This window comes from Aspergillus homomorphus (genome assembly GCF_003184865.1).
Source record: "Aspergillus homomorphus CBS 101889 unplaced genomic scaffold BO97scaffold_46, whole genome shotgun sequence".
Classification (NCBI taxonomy): Eukaryota; Fungi; Ascomycota; class Eurotiomycetes; order Eurotiales; family Aspergillaceae; genus Aspergillus; species Aspergillus homomorphus.
Genome location: NW_020291932.1, coordinates 86,622 through 103,961, shown reverse-complemented (window position 1 = coordinate 103,961; position 17,340 = coordinate 86,622). Strand labels below are relative to the sequence as shown.

Genomic DNA, 17,340 nt, shown 5'->3' with positions numbered 1-17,340 from the left:
CAAGGGGAGGGTTGTGGAGGTTATGAAGAGGGGGGGCAGAGTTGTTAGGGGCAGGTGTGTTGGAGAGAATCTTTTGGTTGGGGTTGGGGTTTGTGCGGTATGTTTTTTCTCTTTCTTTCTTCTCTTTTCTTTTCTTCTGGGGGTCTGTGATGGTGGGTGGGCTGTGGGTTGGTTGATTTGGGGCTGGGCTGACTTGACGGTTGTATAGGATGGATTATTTGTTTGGGATGGAGCGAGGGATCCTGGCGAGAGAGAGGGAGATTTGGAGGTGAGAGTGAGTGATCAGAGAGAGGTTGAAGCGCCCACTGTTGACGGTGGTGATACTACCACTCTCGAGCCGGACGATCTGGACGAGCCGGAGGAGCCCGCGGGAGCTGAAGACCTAGAGGAACTGGAAAGACCGCCAGGTTCAGCAAATTGGAAACGCAAGGCGGAAGAAATCGCAGATAGCCAGGATGAAGAGGATTCCGAAGGTGAGTTGATCGATGCGAACTCGTTGGACGAGACTTGAACTGCTTTCCATTGGATTGCTGTACGTGAACCATCTTCATGTAATGTACTACTATCACGAAATTACCCGCCATCAGGATGAGAGATCGACAAACATATGCGAGTGTCACCAATAGAACACCAGAGTTAGATACAGAGAGTCATGAATCATCACCGACATCCGGCATCACCGCCAGGACTGGACATCCGATTCGCCCTTCTCCAAGTCCGCACCCTCGTTGTGGTCCGAGTCCTTCCATTTTGTCGACACAACCGTGTGGAGCGCGATATTCCTTCCCAATGGTCCCCCAGTGAGCCCGACCGGCCGCTGCACAGGCACGCGTCGTGCACCGGCCGCAGCAACGATCCCGGCAGCGACGATCCCGGATCCGTGGTGACTATCAGGCGCCTCCGTGTACTGGCTGAGCTGGAGGTCGCCGTCGAGCGGAGCGGGGGGATGGCGATTGTGGACGACGGCGACCAGACGGCCGAGGACGGCGAACTCGAGCTTCAGCTTGATGCTATAGACGGCGCCCTTGAGGCTGATCTGGATGGCGTAGTAGTTGGCGTACTCGAGGCTTAGCAGGACCAGATCCATGATGAGCATGGCGACGTTGATGCCGACGAGCTGGCGCATGATCTTGCGGTTCTCGCGGGCGGAGCACATGCGCAGCAGCTTGACGGTCTCCCAGATGTAGAGCATGGAGATCAGCACCTCCTGCAGGGTGAAGCCCGTGAGCTGCAGCTTCTCCATGATATTGTAACCGCGCACCCAGGCGGGCCCGCGGATGACGTTGGCACCGTATGTGAGCACGGTCGTCGGGATGTGCAGCAGGAAGACGTTCGCGATGATCAGCGCCAACACGCGGTGCAGCAGTCGCTCGTCACGCAGCACCAGGTGCAGCCGCGAGTACAGCACCAGCGACTGGCCCGTCACCATCACCCACCACCCCACTGTCAGCACCGTCACTGTCACCGTTGACGAAACGTGGCTGAAGAACTTGAGCAGGAAGCCCACCGTGTATGGCGCCACGCCCAGACATCCCGACAGCAGCAGACTCCAGAAGTACAGTCCCCGCCAGCGTCGGAAGGTTGTCAGCACCAGCACCACCAGTTCGATCACGTTGTACCAGGACACCGCCATGAAAAACAGCAGCGTCGACCGCAGCGCCCCGTGTTGGCTGGACAGCTCGCCCGAGATTCCGTCCATCGGGTCTTCGATGTGCCAGCTAGACATGTTCTCCTATTAAAGACACGATAACATCATCGTCAGCAGCTGCTCTTCCTCCTGATTCTAGCATTGGAGACACAAGAGACAAGATGGAACAGTTCATGTGAGCATGTGAGGGAAATTGTGTGTACGTGCGTGCGCGCGCGCGTGTATGTGTGAGTGTGAGTGTGCACGAGCCCTACCTTAATTGTTCAAGCTCAAGCTTTAAATCCTTGTTATCCTGGGGACGTTCCCCACAGGTCTTGAAGCCAAGTTGTTTCTTTCGATCACGATTGGGAGCTTTGAGCATGGAGGATTGATGGTTGTGGAGGGTTGTTCGTCATATCAACTTTAAATCCAACCATGGGATGACCATACCACTTTTAGCTCCCAACCTCGTGGGGGATTATCGGCGTTAGACCGCCCTTTTCTTTCTGACATTCATTCGATGGTTAACAACCAGCGCGGGGGAAAAGGGTAGACAGAGAGAGGGAGGGGAAACCACAGAGGGAGGTGGGGGGGCCAAACAACCGCCAGAGTCTCAGCTGAAGTGAATGCAATCAAATCATCATCACATCAACAAACAGTACTGTACAAGCCCGCCTGGGTTCTTTGATCGAGCACACACAGCAGCCAGCCAGGATAACTTCCACAGCAGACTCGGACTTCCATGTCAGCCAGTTGCAACAGGATCAGCCCCCCGCAGAGCAGCAATATCCTAAAACAGACATGGCATCAATGGGCGCGGGCATTGAACACACTCACGCCGTTGAAGTAGTACAGCCCTTGCCCTTTTACAGGCAGCACTCCGGGGCCCCTCGAGCGCCGCTCGGGGTAAATGACGGACAGCTTCTGGCTCGCTCGTCCGTGCCAACTGGTTCCTGCTTTAGTTCAGGGTCCAGCATCGATTCCAGACATGTACGGGGCGGGGGTACCTTTGGAATCCCTTCGAGGCGGTGGTTGGCTCAGGCGATATGTTGAGGGACAATTCCCCTGGGAACTCGAAGCACCCATCTACTATAGATAGCACACCCATTGCCAAAACTGCCAGTCAAGTGATGTCAAGTGATGTGTTCTGGGAAAGAGGTGTTTGTGGTTGGTTTGCTGCGGTGACCCGTTGGGCCGGAGACTTCAGCATTCAACCTCATTCTAGCATTTACCTCAAGCGGGAAGAGCTCTTGCTCGCGCAGTCTTGGGGGTAAAATTCCGTCCTTCCAATGTCCAGTAACCTCGTGGGCATGGTAGCATGTAACATATCGTGCCGAGCAGTACTATAGACGCTGCAGGTAGGGACCTCCCTACTGACAAAAAGGCACGCGGCCGGGTTTAGCACAAATCACATTCATTGACTAGTAGTATAATGTTCTTTTCGGTTGCGGCATTACTTGGCGAGGTCGACACGCCCCATACATTTCATCAATTTGCGTGGTCACAGGGTCTCCCGGCTGTAACCCTCGTTGCTCGGATCAGAGAAAGACCCGGCGGTCTTTCAGAACCAGGAGACGGAAGGAAAACGCTGTCATCTCGTTGAAACCTTGCCAGACTTGATAGATGTCTATTATGCTATAAGGTTCCGCCAATAAACTGTAACAAGACGGAGAGTTTATAGGTTGGTCAGATAGTCCTCAATCTCCTCTTTGGTCAACTTCCTGAATCGGGGTCCCCGCGCGCCCTCGACACCCTCAAAGCCCAGCAAATGATCGGCAGGAGGACCGACAATACCTAACAGAGTCAGCTTGGATCTACTCACAATGTACCACCGGGAAAACCCCTACCAATCTCTATCGTGTCACCGTTCATCTCGCCCTCGATAGTCTCCTTCAGAGTCAGGAGAGCGATGTGAATGGCATCCTCGAGCTCCAGACCCTCGGTGTAGCGCTTCTCGAGGAAGGTCTTGGCGCTGGTGGCGTGCTTGCCGATGGCCGTGGCCTTCCAGGGATAGTAACTACCGCTGGGGTCGACCTGGTAGAGACTGGGCCCACCCTTCAAGATACCACCCGTCTTACCGGTCGCCTTCTTCGGCTCACCCTCCTCGTCACCTCTCTGGGCATCTCCGGTCTCCGGCTCGATTCCCTCGTCCCAGCCAGCAATCAGCAAGCTGACACCGTACGGGCGGACACCACCGGACTGCGTCGCCTCTTGTACGACGCGGGCGACATCCTGCACTAGTATACGAGTGGGAGGGTATTCGTTGTAGATGCGCTTGTAGCCAGTGTGGGAGACCTTGCGGGCCTTGTCGACAAGTACACGGTAATCGGGACCCATGCCGGCGTAGACCATGCCGATGTCGGGCGTGATCAGGGAGATCTTAGAGAGGGAGGGGGGATCGATGAGCGGCGATGAGGACTTCTTTTCAGTGGCGAGGACGATTCCATTGGTAGCTGTCCGGTGAGGCTAGCAGTCAGTAGCTGTTCCCAGCTGTCAAAGGATCGGCCGATCGGGACCATACCTTTGATACCAAGGGCCGTTACACCCTGATTAACAGCGTTGAGGGCATATTCTAGACGTGGTCAGTGGGAGATCCAGAGTGGTTAGCGGATGGAATGAATTACCGATCTGGACCAGCTTTCCACTAGATCCTGATTGTTAGCTGGAGCTGGATATCACCGATGGATCAGCGCAGAGCTTCGCTTACCTGGGGGAGAAAGTAGTCAAAGAGAAAGAGTAACGATCAGCCATGGTGACGATATTTTACCTCCAGAAGCTCCGGAGGCTGGTGAGTATGTGTGGTGGAAGATAGATGGAAGGGAAAGGGGATGATGGAGAAGATGGGGAGTCGTGGGGGGGGAGGGATTTGGGTTGACGTGAAGCTTCCCTTCGGACTAACTCAGCAGGCGGCAGGATGTTGACGCAGTTGGCAGTAGCAGCAACCACCACAGCTGGTTCAGGGTGCCAAGCCGCGTCTGGGGCGGTGACGGTAGGCGAGCGGCTAGTGCGCTTTTTCGCGCTTCGACACTGCACTCTCTCCACTTCCCTCTTTTTTAAACTGGCCTCTTTTATTTCTTTCCCATCCTCCCTGTTTTGTTCCTTGAAGTTGTTTTCGCACATCTCAATCTGCAACCCGTACAACAATTACACCAACTGCAGCACCAATCGCAACTAAATGTCAGGTCGCTGGTAGATCTGTCAATTTTCAGATTATGCCCCAACTATCTACAAACTACTAGGGAAAGCATGGATTTGCGCAGTGAGCCGCTCTGGCAGTGGCCGTCTGGATCGTCTGCGCCGGGCCAGTCGAATCAAACAGAGCAAGACTCTACAGAGACGCCTTTACAGGGCGAGTCCGGCGGTTCCTCGCATGGGGCTCGGCAAAGGCACTATTCGCCCCGGACATGTCGCATCTGCTTGGAGACGGTCCATCCCACCTTTCCTCCTCCCTCCGAACATATACCCGGCTTTCTCCAGTCCCGCCAGCGGGTCGTCTACGAATCGTCAGACCCGGAGTCTGGTCGATTACTTCGGCCCTGCAAATGCAAAGGGTCCTCCCGTTATGTGCACGAAGGATGCCTGCAACTGTGGCGGCATTCTGACCCCGGCTACGGTCAGCGCAATTACTGGCACTGCCCGACATGCGGATTTCATTACCGGCTAGAACGTCTCCGGTGGGCGCGTTGGATTAGTAGCACCGTCATGCAGCTCGCATTGACACTCGCCATTCTGCTGTTTACTGTATTTTTGCTTGGATTCATTGCTGACCCCATCTTGAATATCTTCGTGGACCCTGTGGATCCCATTGTACCCCCCGAGATCTTTAATGCCAGGTCGGTGAAGCCGATGGCCAACATCCTTGCCGATGACCGCAAGGCCTCCTGGACTGAACACTATCTCAAGGGCGTGGCCTCGCTGGGCTTGCTGTCCTGCATCAAGTCTGTTTTCGCACTCTCCCCCTGGCACGGGCTGACACTGCGCCCCTCGCGCTTCCTCGGCGGCAGCAGCTCCGGCCGGAATACCGGGCGCAACCGAGTCGGGTGGCTCATCATCGTCATCGGCGTGGGCACATTCCTGTGGGTGAGTCACATTCGCCCCAGCGGTCCCTTCAAATAGCGACTGACTCGTCTTAGGCTGTCTACAAGGGCGTGCGGACCTGGAGTTGCAAAGTCTTGGAGACAGCGGGCGAGCGCGTGATGGATGTTCCGTTGCCGGATGACGAGGACGAAGCCGATCCCCTGCCCGCGGATGCGAGTAAGAAGGACGAATGATCCAGGCCTTCCCACTAATTTGTGATAATCTTTCGAGCCATCGTAATCAACCCTTGTTTCTTGTTCAAGATGCGAATCATTTCTCAGTCACAGTTCCGTGATACCTTTCCTCCCGCACTACTTAAGTTGCCACTCTCCTTTTCACGATGAGGTGTCAATTAGTCGATGTGCGCAGAATGCCCCCGACCCTCGTTAACTTCCGAGGCTCGTCTTGATGAGTGGATCCGGGCCTGGCGCCGAACGTTTTGTTCTACTGCCTTGTCTGAGCTGCTCGCTTATGTCAAACTTGCCCGGAGGGAGGGTCGACCTGCACTTCTCTCGATCCAAATAGGCGCTATGGTTCTTCTACGGCGTTTTCGATCGAGGTGCTGGACATGCTTATACTCGATTAATAAATAATCAATATCTCTTCAGTCCTGTTTTTCCATCCGTCTTAATGTTCTTGTTGTAGGGTTATCCTCTTGGATCGCTACATAAATGCATGGCTTTCGAGTGGGTTCGTGTTCGACTCAGTTGTTTGAGTAGATACCGCTTCAAGCATGTTTGGCTTCAATGCTCGTAGCAAGATGGTGTTATAGTAGGTGCCTGATGTTATGGAGCACATCCTTGCTGGCTAGTCTGTACCACCCATCGAGCTGATCCGCTATGCTTACTTCCGATGGCCGGGCAACGTCATCGACACGGGCATCAACAACAACTGAGCAAACAACGAATACAGAACCTGCATTGCTTCACTAAAGATCCTCAATCATGAATCATAAGTCATCAAGCGTAACCACCAGCAATCTCAAACGACAACCACAATGAGTTCAGACCCTTGAACCCTGTCCTTCATATAACATCCTTCCGACCAACCAACCTCAATCGGTATCCCGAGAATTCATACCCCGAACCCCAAATCCGACGCCCTCATAAACCCCCACAAAACCGGGATTCCACGCCCCCCAGCGAAGATTATCCTGCAAACAACACCCACCATCCTCCACCTCCACCTCCATCTCTCCCTCACCTTCACCCTCTTCAGCCACCGAAGAAACCATCCCCCCACCCTCCCGCCTTACAACCCCCCACTCCCTCCCCAAAAACTCCAGCTGATTAACCCGCAACCGCTCCCGATGCAACGCCACATACCGCCTCAAGTGCAAATCAAACCAGATCCTTGGCGCCTCGGGTGCAAGCCGCGAATACCCCGGACGGATGAAGCAGTGCGTGAGGTCGGCGTGGGCGGCCGCGATGGCCTGGTAGCGCTCGATGGCGCCGGTGAGTAGGTTCCACGCGCGGAAGAACGTGTTCGTCAGGCTCAAACGCGCCGGGTTTTCGCCTTCTGTGAGCATCTGCGGCCACTGCCGGAGGTGGTGGTAGTCTGTGTATAGGTAGGCGTCGTAGAGGTCCAGCAGGATTAGCAGGAGGCGTTGTTCGGTTTGGCGGGGTGGGGGGAGCGTGCTGTTTTCGCTTAGTTTGGCCTGGGTTTGGGGTCAGGGGTTTAGGGTAGGGTATGGGGTATGGGATCGGGATGGAGGGAATGGACTCACTTGATCAGGATGGTTGCGATGGTTTTGAAGCGCGCGATGGGCGTTTGCGCTTGGTCCGTTGAGATGTGCATGATTCTTTGCTGGGCGCTGTGGCATTGTTCGTGCTGGGTTTGCAGGAGCTGGTCCAGCGCCGAAAGGTGCGCGACGAGCTTGCTGGATAGTTGTTGGGCGCGGTGGAATTGGCGTGTTGTTATTGTGTCGATGGGGTGGCCTGGGATTGTGGCGCGGCGGAAGAGGAGGATGTGGATGCGTAGAATCTCGTTGCACATTGTGATGAAGCGCCGGCGAAGGGGCAGGCTTAGGCTGGCGGAGTTGGTCAGGATGCGCATCTCCTCGAGGATGTTCTTCTTGTTCTCTTCGGAGACTTTGAGGCCTGCGCAGAGTGCCAGGCTTGGGTAGTTGTCTAGCTGCGGTTCGGTAGTCTCGTCTCGTGGGCTCGCGGGGGCTGTCTCCGGGCCGGTGTCGCTGCTGGGCAGCTCCCATTCGGTCGTGAGAAGCCTCGCTGTCATGTAGGTTGGGTCCAGCTTGATCGACCGCGCGCCTGCCTTGACTGCCTCGACGACTTTCGACAGGGCGTACCGGTAGGCTTCCTCCTGGGCGTCGTCGACGTGCGAGTCTTCTTGTTCGCACGATGAGAAGTATTCGGGGAACGGCTCGGTTGAGTCGTGTCTGTCTTGGTCTTGCTCTGCGACTATGTGTGATGCGTGATGGAAGTCATTGGAGGGCTGGACTGCTTGGCTGAGCTTCATAGTCACGGCACGGTGTGATGATGGTTCAGATGTGTGTTGAGTTGATGTCTTTTGTGGATGGTGACTAGACTGTTCTCTCTTTGAAAGTTGGATGTCAATCTTGTACGACTGGAAAGAGATTTGGAAGAAAGAGAAACTGCTCTCTGATAAGTAAAGTGTTGAGAAGGTGCTCGTGTTGAGAAGGGAAGTGAAGCATTCACATGGCATTATTCAATAAGAGTTGTGGTAGTCTCAAGCACCAGTATTAACACATCTGAGTGTTTGTATGCATTGACCCAAGACACAGAGCCCATCTCCACATCGACCAGACTAACACTCAACTAGTGAAAGCCTTCATCTCTCAAGCTGTTTGTTCACAGATATCAAGTAGCCAAACTGATGTTAGTTTATACATGAATCGACTCTGCAGATCTAGGACGATAGTGAGAATTACTTTTCGGGTTGTCTCTTTACACAAAGTCATTACTATAATGACCTTGTGATAACTGTACCCTATGCTGTTTGCGTGTAGGAGAAAGAGCACTGGTAGTGATCTAACTGCTCAAAAGGGCCAGGGCTCCATGCGACCGCTCTTCAAGCAAAGACATTCCACATAAGATTCAAATATCGATATCGTAAGTTCATTTGAGATATAAACATGATAAACATTGACGGACTGTAAGTACAAATCAGGAAACCTGCTGAAACACACATCAGGCCGACGAATCCTTATAAGCTCCCAGCTTAAACAGCTTCTTCGCATTCTCCCGTCCGATCTTCACCCGATCCACCAGATTCAACTCAGCATTATCAAACCACATGCAGGCATCCTCAAACGTCTCAAACGGGTAGTCAATCGAGAACAAGATGCGATCCGAACCCACCTCTGCCATACAAAAGTTCAACGTCGTGGTCGAGAAGTGACCGGAGGTGGTGATCCAGATGTTCTGCGCGAAATACTCGCGGATGGTCTTCTTGCACGTCTCGGCCAGCCCCAGCAGCTTCTTCCGATCCTCAAACCAGTGGTTGATGCGCCACATGTCGAAGGGGACGTGCTCACCGAGGTGGCCCATAATGATCTGCAGCGCGGGGTGGCGGTCGAAGACCCCGTTCGTGACCATACCCAGGACGTGAAGACTGACGCCGTGCGCGAAGCTGAGCGGCGGGCCCACGAGCCACTTGCGGTCCGCCCACAACTTCTCGTAGATGGTGCCCGTGGGGTTGCGCGGGTGCAGGTACAGCGGCACGTCCAGCTCCGTGCAGGTCTGCCAGAAGATGTCCCAGTTGGGCTGATCGTAGAATATCATATCATCGCCATCGGGGCCAGCGCGCTGTGTGTCGTTCACCAGGGCACCCTTCAAGCCGTACTTCTCGACACAGCGGCGGAGTTCGGTGGCGGCTTCTTCGGGGTTGTGCATCGATAGAGTTCTGAATTCTGGGTTAGGGTTGGAAGTCTTTTAGAGGAGATGTAGGTCCTTACGCAAAGGCACCGAATCGATCAGGTCGGTCCCGGATCTGCTCCGCGATATAGTCGTTGATTTCAACGGCGAGAGCTTGCGCCTCGGCCGCGTCCCAGATGTCTTGCACGCCTGGGGCTGTATAAGAAAGAATTTGGTATCCCACTCCATGCTTGTCAGCATGCTCGATGCGGATCTTGTTGATGTCGGTGATCTCTTTGACATGGGTTTCAGGATCAGTGGAGAACAGGCTGGCCCACCAGCGCGTCTTCTCCTCGAAGCGTGGGAGTGCAAAGGCCTCCTCAAGAGCGATTTTCCCAAGCATGGCTTATGATCTTTGAGTATGGTAAAAAGGACTATAGAATAGGCTTGGACTATTTGCAGGGAGAATTAGAATGACGGTCGACGTCTTATATAGCTACAGGTAAAGAAGAGGGAGTCTAATACCTAGTACTCCCTCCCTCTCATAGAGGCGGGTCGGAAGCGGGTATGTTCCTTCCCCTCATCGTCCCCTTGCCGCCCCAGGTTCACGTCGAATAGAAATGACGGTGCATTTCAATCCCCACATACTTTAAGTCATCTTAAGGGGTTACCTGGAGAATTCGGATGTGATGCTAACAGGTTTGATCGACTTGCGGGAACCTTTCCGATGAAGGTTGGATGGGTCGGATAGAGCATTTCGTCATTGGGGTCTTTATAAAAGGCCTCCATACTGAGAAATGGCTTCGATGAAACTTGGATGTAGCTCTACAATACGATTCATATGATTTCTGCTCTGACTTGCTTCATCAGGGGTCGATTGAAGCTGGTTTGCTTGAATGCCTATAACCAAATCTGCGGAGGTATAAGATTGACAGTGTTACTTGTTAGCTGAGATAACACAGGATGTAATAGTATAGTGCAAGGCATCTCTTCTTTGCAGCTGATCAAGACAGAGGTTATAATAGCCTAAGTAGATGTAGTAGATCATGTATGTAGATAGCATAAATAAAGTAAGTAACGTCAACTGCTTATGACTCCTCCGCATCGGACAGGCGGCAACCCCCGCATCCAGAACATTCGGCTCGAAACCCAAGCGATGCAAATCCGGGGTCGCACCCTCGAACACGTTGTCAACAGTCGTGCAGATCAACACATTGTCTACAAAAAGATGACTCTCGTATTCGCCTGTCAGCTGATCCGAAACAAGGCACAGTTGTCTTCATGTGCTGTCATGGCTAACAGAGAAGGATTCGTGCACTTGCTGCCAATGTAGGATGGTGCAACGTTGTACGCGCTTCATGCATTTCGAGAAAATATGCAGAGGAAGGTCTGCGTAGCTCTCAACCTTTGGAACGTGCTGAGACCCGGAACATCTAAATAATCGTCTAGTTTGGCCCAAAACCCAGGCTATCCGAGTGAGATTATCGTTCGGGTCTTCATTGGGTGGGATACGAGCCTCACTTCCACCTCACTGCCCCTTTGTCTGGCCTCCCGTCAACCATTCCACGGCCACTTCATGTTTATTCTCTAGAAGTAGATCCTGGGAGGATAGAAGAACATCAGAGTCTAGCATACTCAACGCCGGTCTCAGCCTTATCCGAAGGGCTGTCATCGCAGTTCTCATCACGGGATGTCGACTGGCAAGTTTAGTGGTGCAGTTCTTCTGCCGGTCCATCAGGCTGAGTGAGTTGAGTCTCTTCTTCACTGGCGGTGCTTTACTTCTCATCCCTCATCCTAATCTTTGGAAATGGTCCAGGGGGCCGGAGAGGATTCTTTGTATCTGCACATCTACTATTACCTAAAACGGCTCGTCCCTCAGCCAAGCGATTTACCAGCCATACGGTTCAACCTCAACTTCTTTATCAAGCTTATCTCTTCTTTGTTGTGGGGCACATGGTGTGGCATAGACTGCCTGCTCTGGCTGGTGGAATCTTCAGTTACCAAGGATCAGTGGTCATTCCCCTTCGCTCAGGTCTGGGTATGTTGACAGTCTACTGACATTCAGCTTTCCTTAGCTGTCTCGTTCCCCTACATTAGCCCGTCCTTCGCGAGTCATCACCAGCGCGATTGAGGTTCCAGCACGCGAAGATGTATTTCGGCAAGGAAGATTCTCCCGCCGTCGGGACATCGCAAGCGACTGCTATCAGTTATGGCGCGGATACAAAAGGCAACTCCATCCATCAACGCTCGTTTGGCACCGCTGCAGAGCGAGCCCGGCGCCATTTAAACGCAAAGCTAGCCAATCCGCTTGCTGGTTATACTCTAGAAGAGCTGCGCAGGCAAGGAATTGACTTCGCCATTAACCATCACATGGTAGACGAAGAAGATATACGTGCTTTTGCCATGGGGGCCATGCTCGCTCAAAAGCCGGAGAAATACGCAGAGGTTCCTGGTCTAACGCCGCAGGAGCTAGAGGTCCTGAGGAATGAATTTGCTCATCGTTGGTCGCAGCCATGGACGATGTACCTTGTCATTTTTCTGTGCTCCCTCTCTGCTGCCGTACAAGGAATGGGTAAGCCTCATCGTCATGCTATTGCCTGTGTATCTCGATGTTTTGACCATAACTCTTTATTACCTGCAGATGAAACCGTGGTTAACGGCGCCCAAATCTTCTACAAACATCAATTTGGCATCGACGGCTCGGACTCCCGTTCCAACTGGTTGCTCGGACTGGTTAACTCAGCACCATACCTGTGTTGTGCCGTCATCGGCTGCTGGCTGACGGTGCCTTTCAACGCATGGTTTGGCCGTCGGGGAACCATCTTCATCACATGCTGTTTCTCTGCACTTACTTGTCTTTGGCAAGGATTCGTCAACACATGGTGGCATATGTTTATCTCTCGCTTTGCGCTGGGCTTCGGGATAGGTCCAAAGTCGGCAACTGTTCCCATCTACGCCGCCGAAACGGCTCCTCCTGTCATCCGTGGTGCTCTAGTCATGCAATGGCAGATGTGGACAGCATTCGGAATTATGTTCGGCTACGCCGCTGACCTCGCATTCTTTCAAGTGCCTGATTCTTCGGGGATTGTCGGCCTCAACTGGCGTATGATGATGGCTTCAGCCATGTTCCCTGCTCTCCTAGTCTGCTGTTTTGTCTTCACTTGCCCAGAATCTCCACGTTGGTACATATCGAGGGACCGCTATGATAAAGCGTATGAGTCAATGTGCAGTTTGCGCTTCAACAAGGTCCAGGCAGCGCGCGACTTGTACTATATGCATACATTGCTGCAGGCCGAGACTAGTATGAAGCTTGGTCAGAACAAGATCATTGAGCTTATCAGGGTACCCCGTAACCGACGTGCAATGATTGCATCGGAACTAGTGATGTTTATGCAACAAGTATGTTCATCTGCGTCCACTCTCAAGGTCCACTTGCTAACTTCTTCAACTAGTTCTGCGGTGCGTTTAATCAATTTTCTGAATGTAGAATACAGAAGACTAATGGTTTTACCTAGGTGTGAATGTTATCGCCTACTATTCATCGGAGATCTTCCTGCAATCCTCGGGGCCGGAAAATATGTTGACGGTCGAGAATCAACTGAGGGCATTGGCAGCGTCTTTTGGGTGGGGGATGATCAACTGGCTCTTTGCCATTCCCGCCGTTTATACAATTGACACATTCGGCCGCCGCAACCTTCTCCTCACCACATTTCCTCTAATGGCATTGTCGATGTTCTTCACCGGCTTCAGCTTCTGGATACCCGAAGACACAAAGAATGCCCGAATGGGGTGTATTGCTCTAGGTACATACCTCTTCGGAATTGTTTATTCTTTCGGGGAGGGACCGGTGCCATTCACCTATTCGGCCGAAGCCTATCCGCTCTACGTGCGTTCCTACGGTATGGCCTTAGCTACCTCGACAACCTGGCTATTCAACTTCACCCTAGCCATCACTTGGCCTTCCCTCCGCCACGCGTTCACGCCTCAAGGAGCTTTCAGCTGGTACGCCGGTTGGTGTATTGTCGGCTGGTTCCTGATTCTCATGTTGATGCCCGAGACCAAAGGAAAGACGCTCGAGGAATTGGATCAGGTGTTTTCGGTGCCCACGCGCTTCCATGTCAGGTACGGGCTGCGTCAGATTCCTTACTTCATAAGAAGGTACATCCTACGCCAGAATGTTCGTCCTGAGATCCTGTATGAGAGAGACGATGGAACCCCTGTGACCGACACGGGGTATGACCATGCTTGATGGTCCATCGGAGGATGTTTTCGCATGTTTAATGTGTAATAACACAAAGGTAGATAGGAGGAAAGGATGCTTTGTAGCTATACCTTCTGCATAATGGCAATGCGTGTCTACAGAGAGCTCTGAGAGAAGAAAGTCCGTGATAATCATGTTCATTTCTTTTTTCTATTTCTGTAATAGTGTACGGGACAAAAGCAGAGTAGGGGCAAGGGCAAGGGTAGTGTTCACTTTGTCAGACAGCAGTTGGTACGATTGTTGATCCGCATGTATAATAACTCGGAACAGGTCTGTGTGAATCTTGCTTCATCATTGAAGTGAACACATAGGAGAGGTGAAAAATGTGCAAGGGGATGTGAATGAAAGGACTTGGAAGGTCTGTTAGGTCGAGACCTGTGACGCGAGATTTGCATAGCCAGAGCAACACATTATACTCAGAGCGTAGCTGATCGCAGGCCTGAAAGCAGCCCATGAGTATGAAGCAGGCATTGTGAGCTTCCTGCGAATACTCTCAGCTCTTATGCTTTCTGTTTGCTTTGAATTTCAAGCCGATCGACGATAGAAGGAAGATGGAAAAAAGAAAACGGCAAGAAATGATTTCGCGTCTTTATATCGCGTTTGGTTCGCTAAGTGACCAATCACAAGCAACGGGACAACGACCCAGGCCGCGGTGGTTTGCGCGGTTTGCGCGGTTTGCTCTGGTTTGGTCTCGCCCCAGATCAATTTTTTGATGCAGGCTTCAGCACCGGTGTATTTCTGTGTTGTTGGTCTGTCGCTTCCCTTTCGTTTCTCGGAGAATTTTTGATCTGTCTGGAGAGACCGGAGGTCTAGAGTGTTTGGTTTGTCTGTCACACTTCTACTACAACTGCGTAGAGTGTTAGCCTGAATCAAAGGTGAGATTTTCTTTCCTTCTGCTCTGATCATCTTTTGTCAAATTAGGGAATCCGTGTATTGTGAGCGACCATTCCGTGCTAACTTGCCCTCGATTGTATAGGCTTCTGAGTCGCTTATCCTGTCCTTATCGATCCTGAGTCTTACCCCGAGTCCTCGAATATCTCCGTCACAATGGTCGACGCTGCTGAAAGCCCTGTTCCTCAGCAACAAAGTGTGTAGGCCGATTGCATCTGGGCGCCTCTTCTGGGGGCTAGATGCCAAACAACTTCTCGAGGCTTTTGTCGCTGACGAGTGATTAGCCCCTCAAAAGAACTTTTACCAGAATGGAGTCCGAACCACGGGCCGCGCCTTTCACTCCCCCAACTGGCGTATGAAGGGTGAAGAGAGCCCGAGTGCGCAGAGCGCCGGGTCCCCGGGCCCCAAGACCAGCACCTCGAGACTCGCCTTCAGCAGACCCAGCGCGCACGTGCCGCAGGCCATCTCTGAGGGACGCCGTCTCTATGTGGGTAACATGCCCTACACGGCCAAGTCGGAGGATGTGCAAGCACTCTTTACCGCTGCCGAGTTCACAATGTATGCGAAACGACTTTTGTCTGTTGATGAGCCCCCAAACTGAGTGCTTCCTAGCGAGCGTATCGATATCGCCATTGACCCCTTCACGGGCCGCAACCCCTCATACTGCTTTGTGGATCTGGAGACAAAGGAGCTGGCCGAGCGCGCCATGGTCGAGTTGGATGGCCGGGACATGCTGGGCCGTCCGGTCAAGATCAAGCCTGGTGTCGTGAAGTCTCCCAGTGAGCGGTCGCAGCAGCAGCAGCAGCAGCAACAGCAGCAACAGCGCGTAGATGGCTCTCCTCGCGATGTGCGCAGCTCGCCTTTCAGTGCTGACCGGTGGCGCCGTGGCGATGAGGCCCCCTCTTCCCCTGCCAGACCTGCAAACAACGATGCCAGCCGCCGTCTCTACGTTGGTGGCCTCCCCAAGTTGACCGATCAGGACGCGCTCAACATCAACATCCGCAACTTCTTCAAGGGATACAATGTGTAAGGCAAACCCAAGGTCGTGCGGCCCACCAATTCACAGCTAACTCTTCTTCCTTGATAGTGAGAATGTCAGCAAGCAATTCGCGCCTCACCCCGCCAAGCGGTTTGAGCCTGGTGACCACTACTACCTCTTCGTCGACTTTGACAGCGTCGAAGAGGCCGAGAACGCCATGGGTGCTTTGCACCGCCAGGAGGGTCCCTGGGGCTCCATGCTGCGCGTCCAGAGAGCTCGCGGAGAAACCAACTCCCAAGAAAGACGCCCCAAGTGGCCGTCTAACCAGGATGATGCTGCAGCTCCTGCTGTCGAAGACGCTAATGCTGTTGCCGAGGTTGCGGTCGGCGTATAGTTGTGCTCCCAAGCTATACGGCTGAATCGATCAACCCCTTTCTCATGACTACGAAAAAAAAAGTTCCTGCATACCACCTCAAAAGCCAAAAGTACATGCTTGACGTTTGTTACGAAACCATAAAAAGGGAGGGGGTGGTGTTTCCTACCCCGATACTCTCCCACAAGAGATTCATGACCTCCATTCTCTGCCTCGTCCTACGTCCGGTCCTCAACCCATGGCTCGGGAGGCTTATCGAAAAATGAAAAACACACCACGGATGCAGCGAAGAAGGCCGCGCTTTCTTCCGGCATTACCACCATTCCAAGGCATACATCATCCGTATGCATATTGGGTCTGGGTTCCCCCATCTTTCGAGGCATCCTCATCCTTGTGCAGATCCGAGGCACAGAACAGGCACCAAAAAATCTAAAAGAGGGAAGGCTTCCAGATTTAATGACAATAGAGTCGACCAAAAGGAGTTATTTTAGGGCTGAGATTAGATTAATCTAGAGACTACTCACCGTCCGGAGTTTCCCTGTTTTCTTGTAACTTTTGATCCCATGAGATCAACCCCAGGTTCTTTTAGCTACTTTTTTTAAGTTAGCGGATAAAATTCGTGATCATCATTCTTCCCGAAGCCTAAGTTGACGGCAACAAAACTAAAAGATTTTATCGCTCGTTCGTGGATGCGTGCGCGTGTGGTATGGGACGATGAGCAAAAGAGATGCTCATTGAATGGAGAACTGCTGTCAACCCCTTAGTCCCACCGGCAGGAGGACATGCAAGGAACTCCCTTTCCGATCGGCAGAGAACTGGCAGTCCTTCCAGTAGTCACTTATTAGCGGGGGAATAATATGATTGCGAAGCCCCATCCAGGCCCGCGGCTCAACGCCCCCAGGCTCAAAATTGCGAAGAAAAACCGCGCGAAAGTCAGGCGACCGTGAGTCACATTGGGGCTAGTCGGGTAATAACTCTGAATCTAGCCATTGCAACAGGTTACGATTTTACCCGACACGAAAACGCAATAGGGGTCACGTGGGAGGGTTTTGGTTAAGGCAATTCTGGGATTGCCGATTTGATTGACTGACGGATTGACTGACGGACAATCCGACCGGGGAAAAGGGGACCGGCGGGGGGAGAGTAAAAAAGAAATAATAGTTAGGAGGAGTCCAGACTTTATTTACAATCCTTTGAAGAAATTGCGACCATTTCTTTTCTTTTCTTCACAGATTAATTACTCTTACCACGGATGGAAGAATTCCAGATCTACCAGGGGGTTTCTTTCTATTTCTGACT

General features: G+C 52.6%; 6 protein-coding genes across 6 annotated transcripts; 2 read left to right on the top strand and 4 right to left on the bottom strand.

Annotated features, from left to right (window-relative positions):
• Positions 1-214: 214 nt before the first annotated feature.
• BO97DRAFT_472948 (uncharacterized protein) lies at positions 215-1,741 on the bottom strand (the record flags this gene model as incomplete). Its single annotated transcript, XM_025700193.1, has 2 exons — positions 869-1,741; positions 215-382 (listed from the first exon to the last, which is right to left on the bottom strand). The coding sequence occupies exons 1-2, from the start codon at positions 1,724-1,726 to the stop codon at positions 215-217; spliced, it is 1,026 nt and encodes a 341-aa protein (XP_025547728.1). The 5' UTR covers positions 1,727-1,741.
• A 1,295-nt stretch (positions 1,742-3,036) lies between these two features.
• On the bottom strand, positions 3,037-4,531 carry pre8 (proteasome core particle subunit alpha 2). The gene is made up of 5 exons (XM_025693014.1): positions 4,335-4,531; positions 4,252-4,271; positions 4,149-4,199; positions 3,475-4,080; positions 3,037-3,421 (listed from the first exon to the last, which is right to left on the bottom strand). The coding sequence occupies exons 1-5, from the start codon at positions 4,376-4,378 to the stop codon at positions 3,303-3,305; spliced, it is 840 nt and encodes a 279-aa protein (XP_025547727.1). The 5' UTR covers positions 4,379-4,531; the 3' UTR covers positions 3,037-3,302.
• Positions 4,532-4,721: 190 nt separating this feature from the next.
• BO97DRAFT_376307 (uncharacterized protein) lies at positions 4,722-6,285 on the top strand. Its single transcript, XM_025693013.1, has 2 exons — positions 4,722-5,707; positions 5,761-6,285. The coding sequence occupies exons 1-2, from the start codon at positions 4,874-4,876 to the stop codon at positions 5,896-5,898; spliced, it is 972 nt and encodes a 323-aa protein (XP_025547726.1). The 5' UTR covers positions 4,722-4,873; the 3' UTR covers positions 5,899-6,285.
• Positions 6,286-6,618: 333 nt separating this feature from the next.
• Positions 6,619-8,179, bottom strand: BO97DRAFT_460370 (uncharacterized protein; the record flags this gene model as incomplete). The annotated part of the gene is made up of 2 exons (XM_025699334.1): positions 6,619-7,341; positions 7,431-8,179. The coding sequence occupies 2 exons, from the start codon at positions 8,177-8,179 to the stop codon at positions 6,759-6,761; spliced, it is 1,332 nt and encodes a 443-aa protein (XP_025547725.1). The 3' UTR covers positions 6,619-6,758.
• Positions 8,180-8,871: 692 nt separating this feature from the next.
• On the bottom strand, positions 8,872-10,010 carry BO97DRAFT_480519 (amidohydrolase family protein; the record flags this gene model as incomplete). The annotated part of the gene is made up of 2 exons (XM_025700761.1): positions 9,639-10,010; positions 8,872-9,586 (listed from the first exon to the last, which is right to left on the bottom strand). The coding sequence occupies exons 1-2, from the start codon at positions 9,938-9,940 to the stop codon at positions 8,872-8,874; spliced, it is 1,017 nt and encodes a 338-aa protein (XP_025547724.1). The 5' UTR covers positions 9,941-10,010.
• Positions 10,011-11,685: 1,675 nt separating this feature from the next.
• Positions 11,686-16,307, top strand: BO97DRAFT_472943 (uncharacterized protein; the record flags this gene model as incomplete). The annotated part of the gene is made up of 9 exons (XM_025700192.1): positions 11,686-12,109; positions 12,179-12,523; positions 12,605-12,936; positions 13,085-13,695; positions 14,426-14,481; positions 14,974-15,247; positions 15,302-15,715; positions 15,777-15,980; positions 16,190-16,307. The coding sequence occupies 9 exons, from the start codon at positions 11,686-11,688 to the stop codon at positions 16,305-16,307; spliced, it is 2,778 nt and encodes a 925-aa protein (XP_025547723.1).
• Between the last annotated feature and the right edge of the window lie 1,033 nt (positions 16,308-17,340).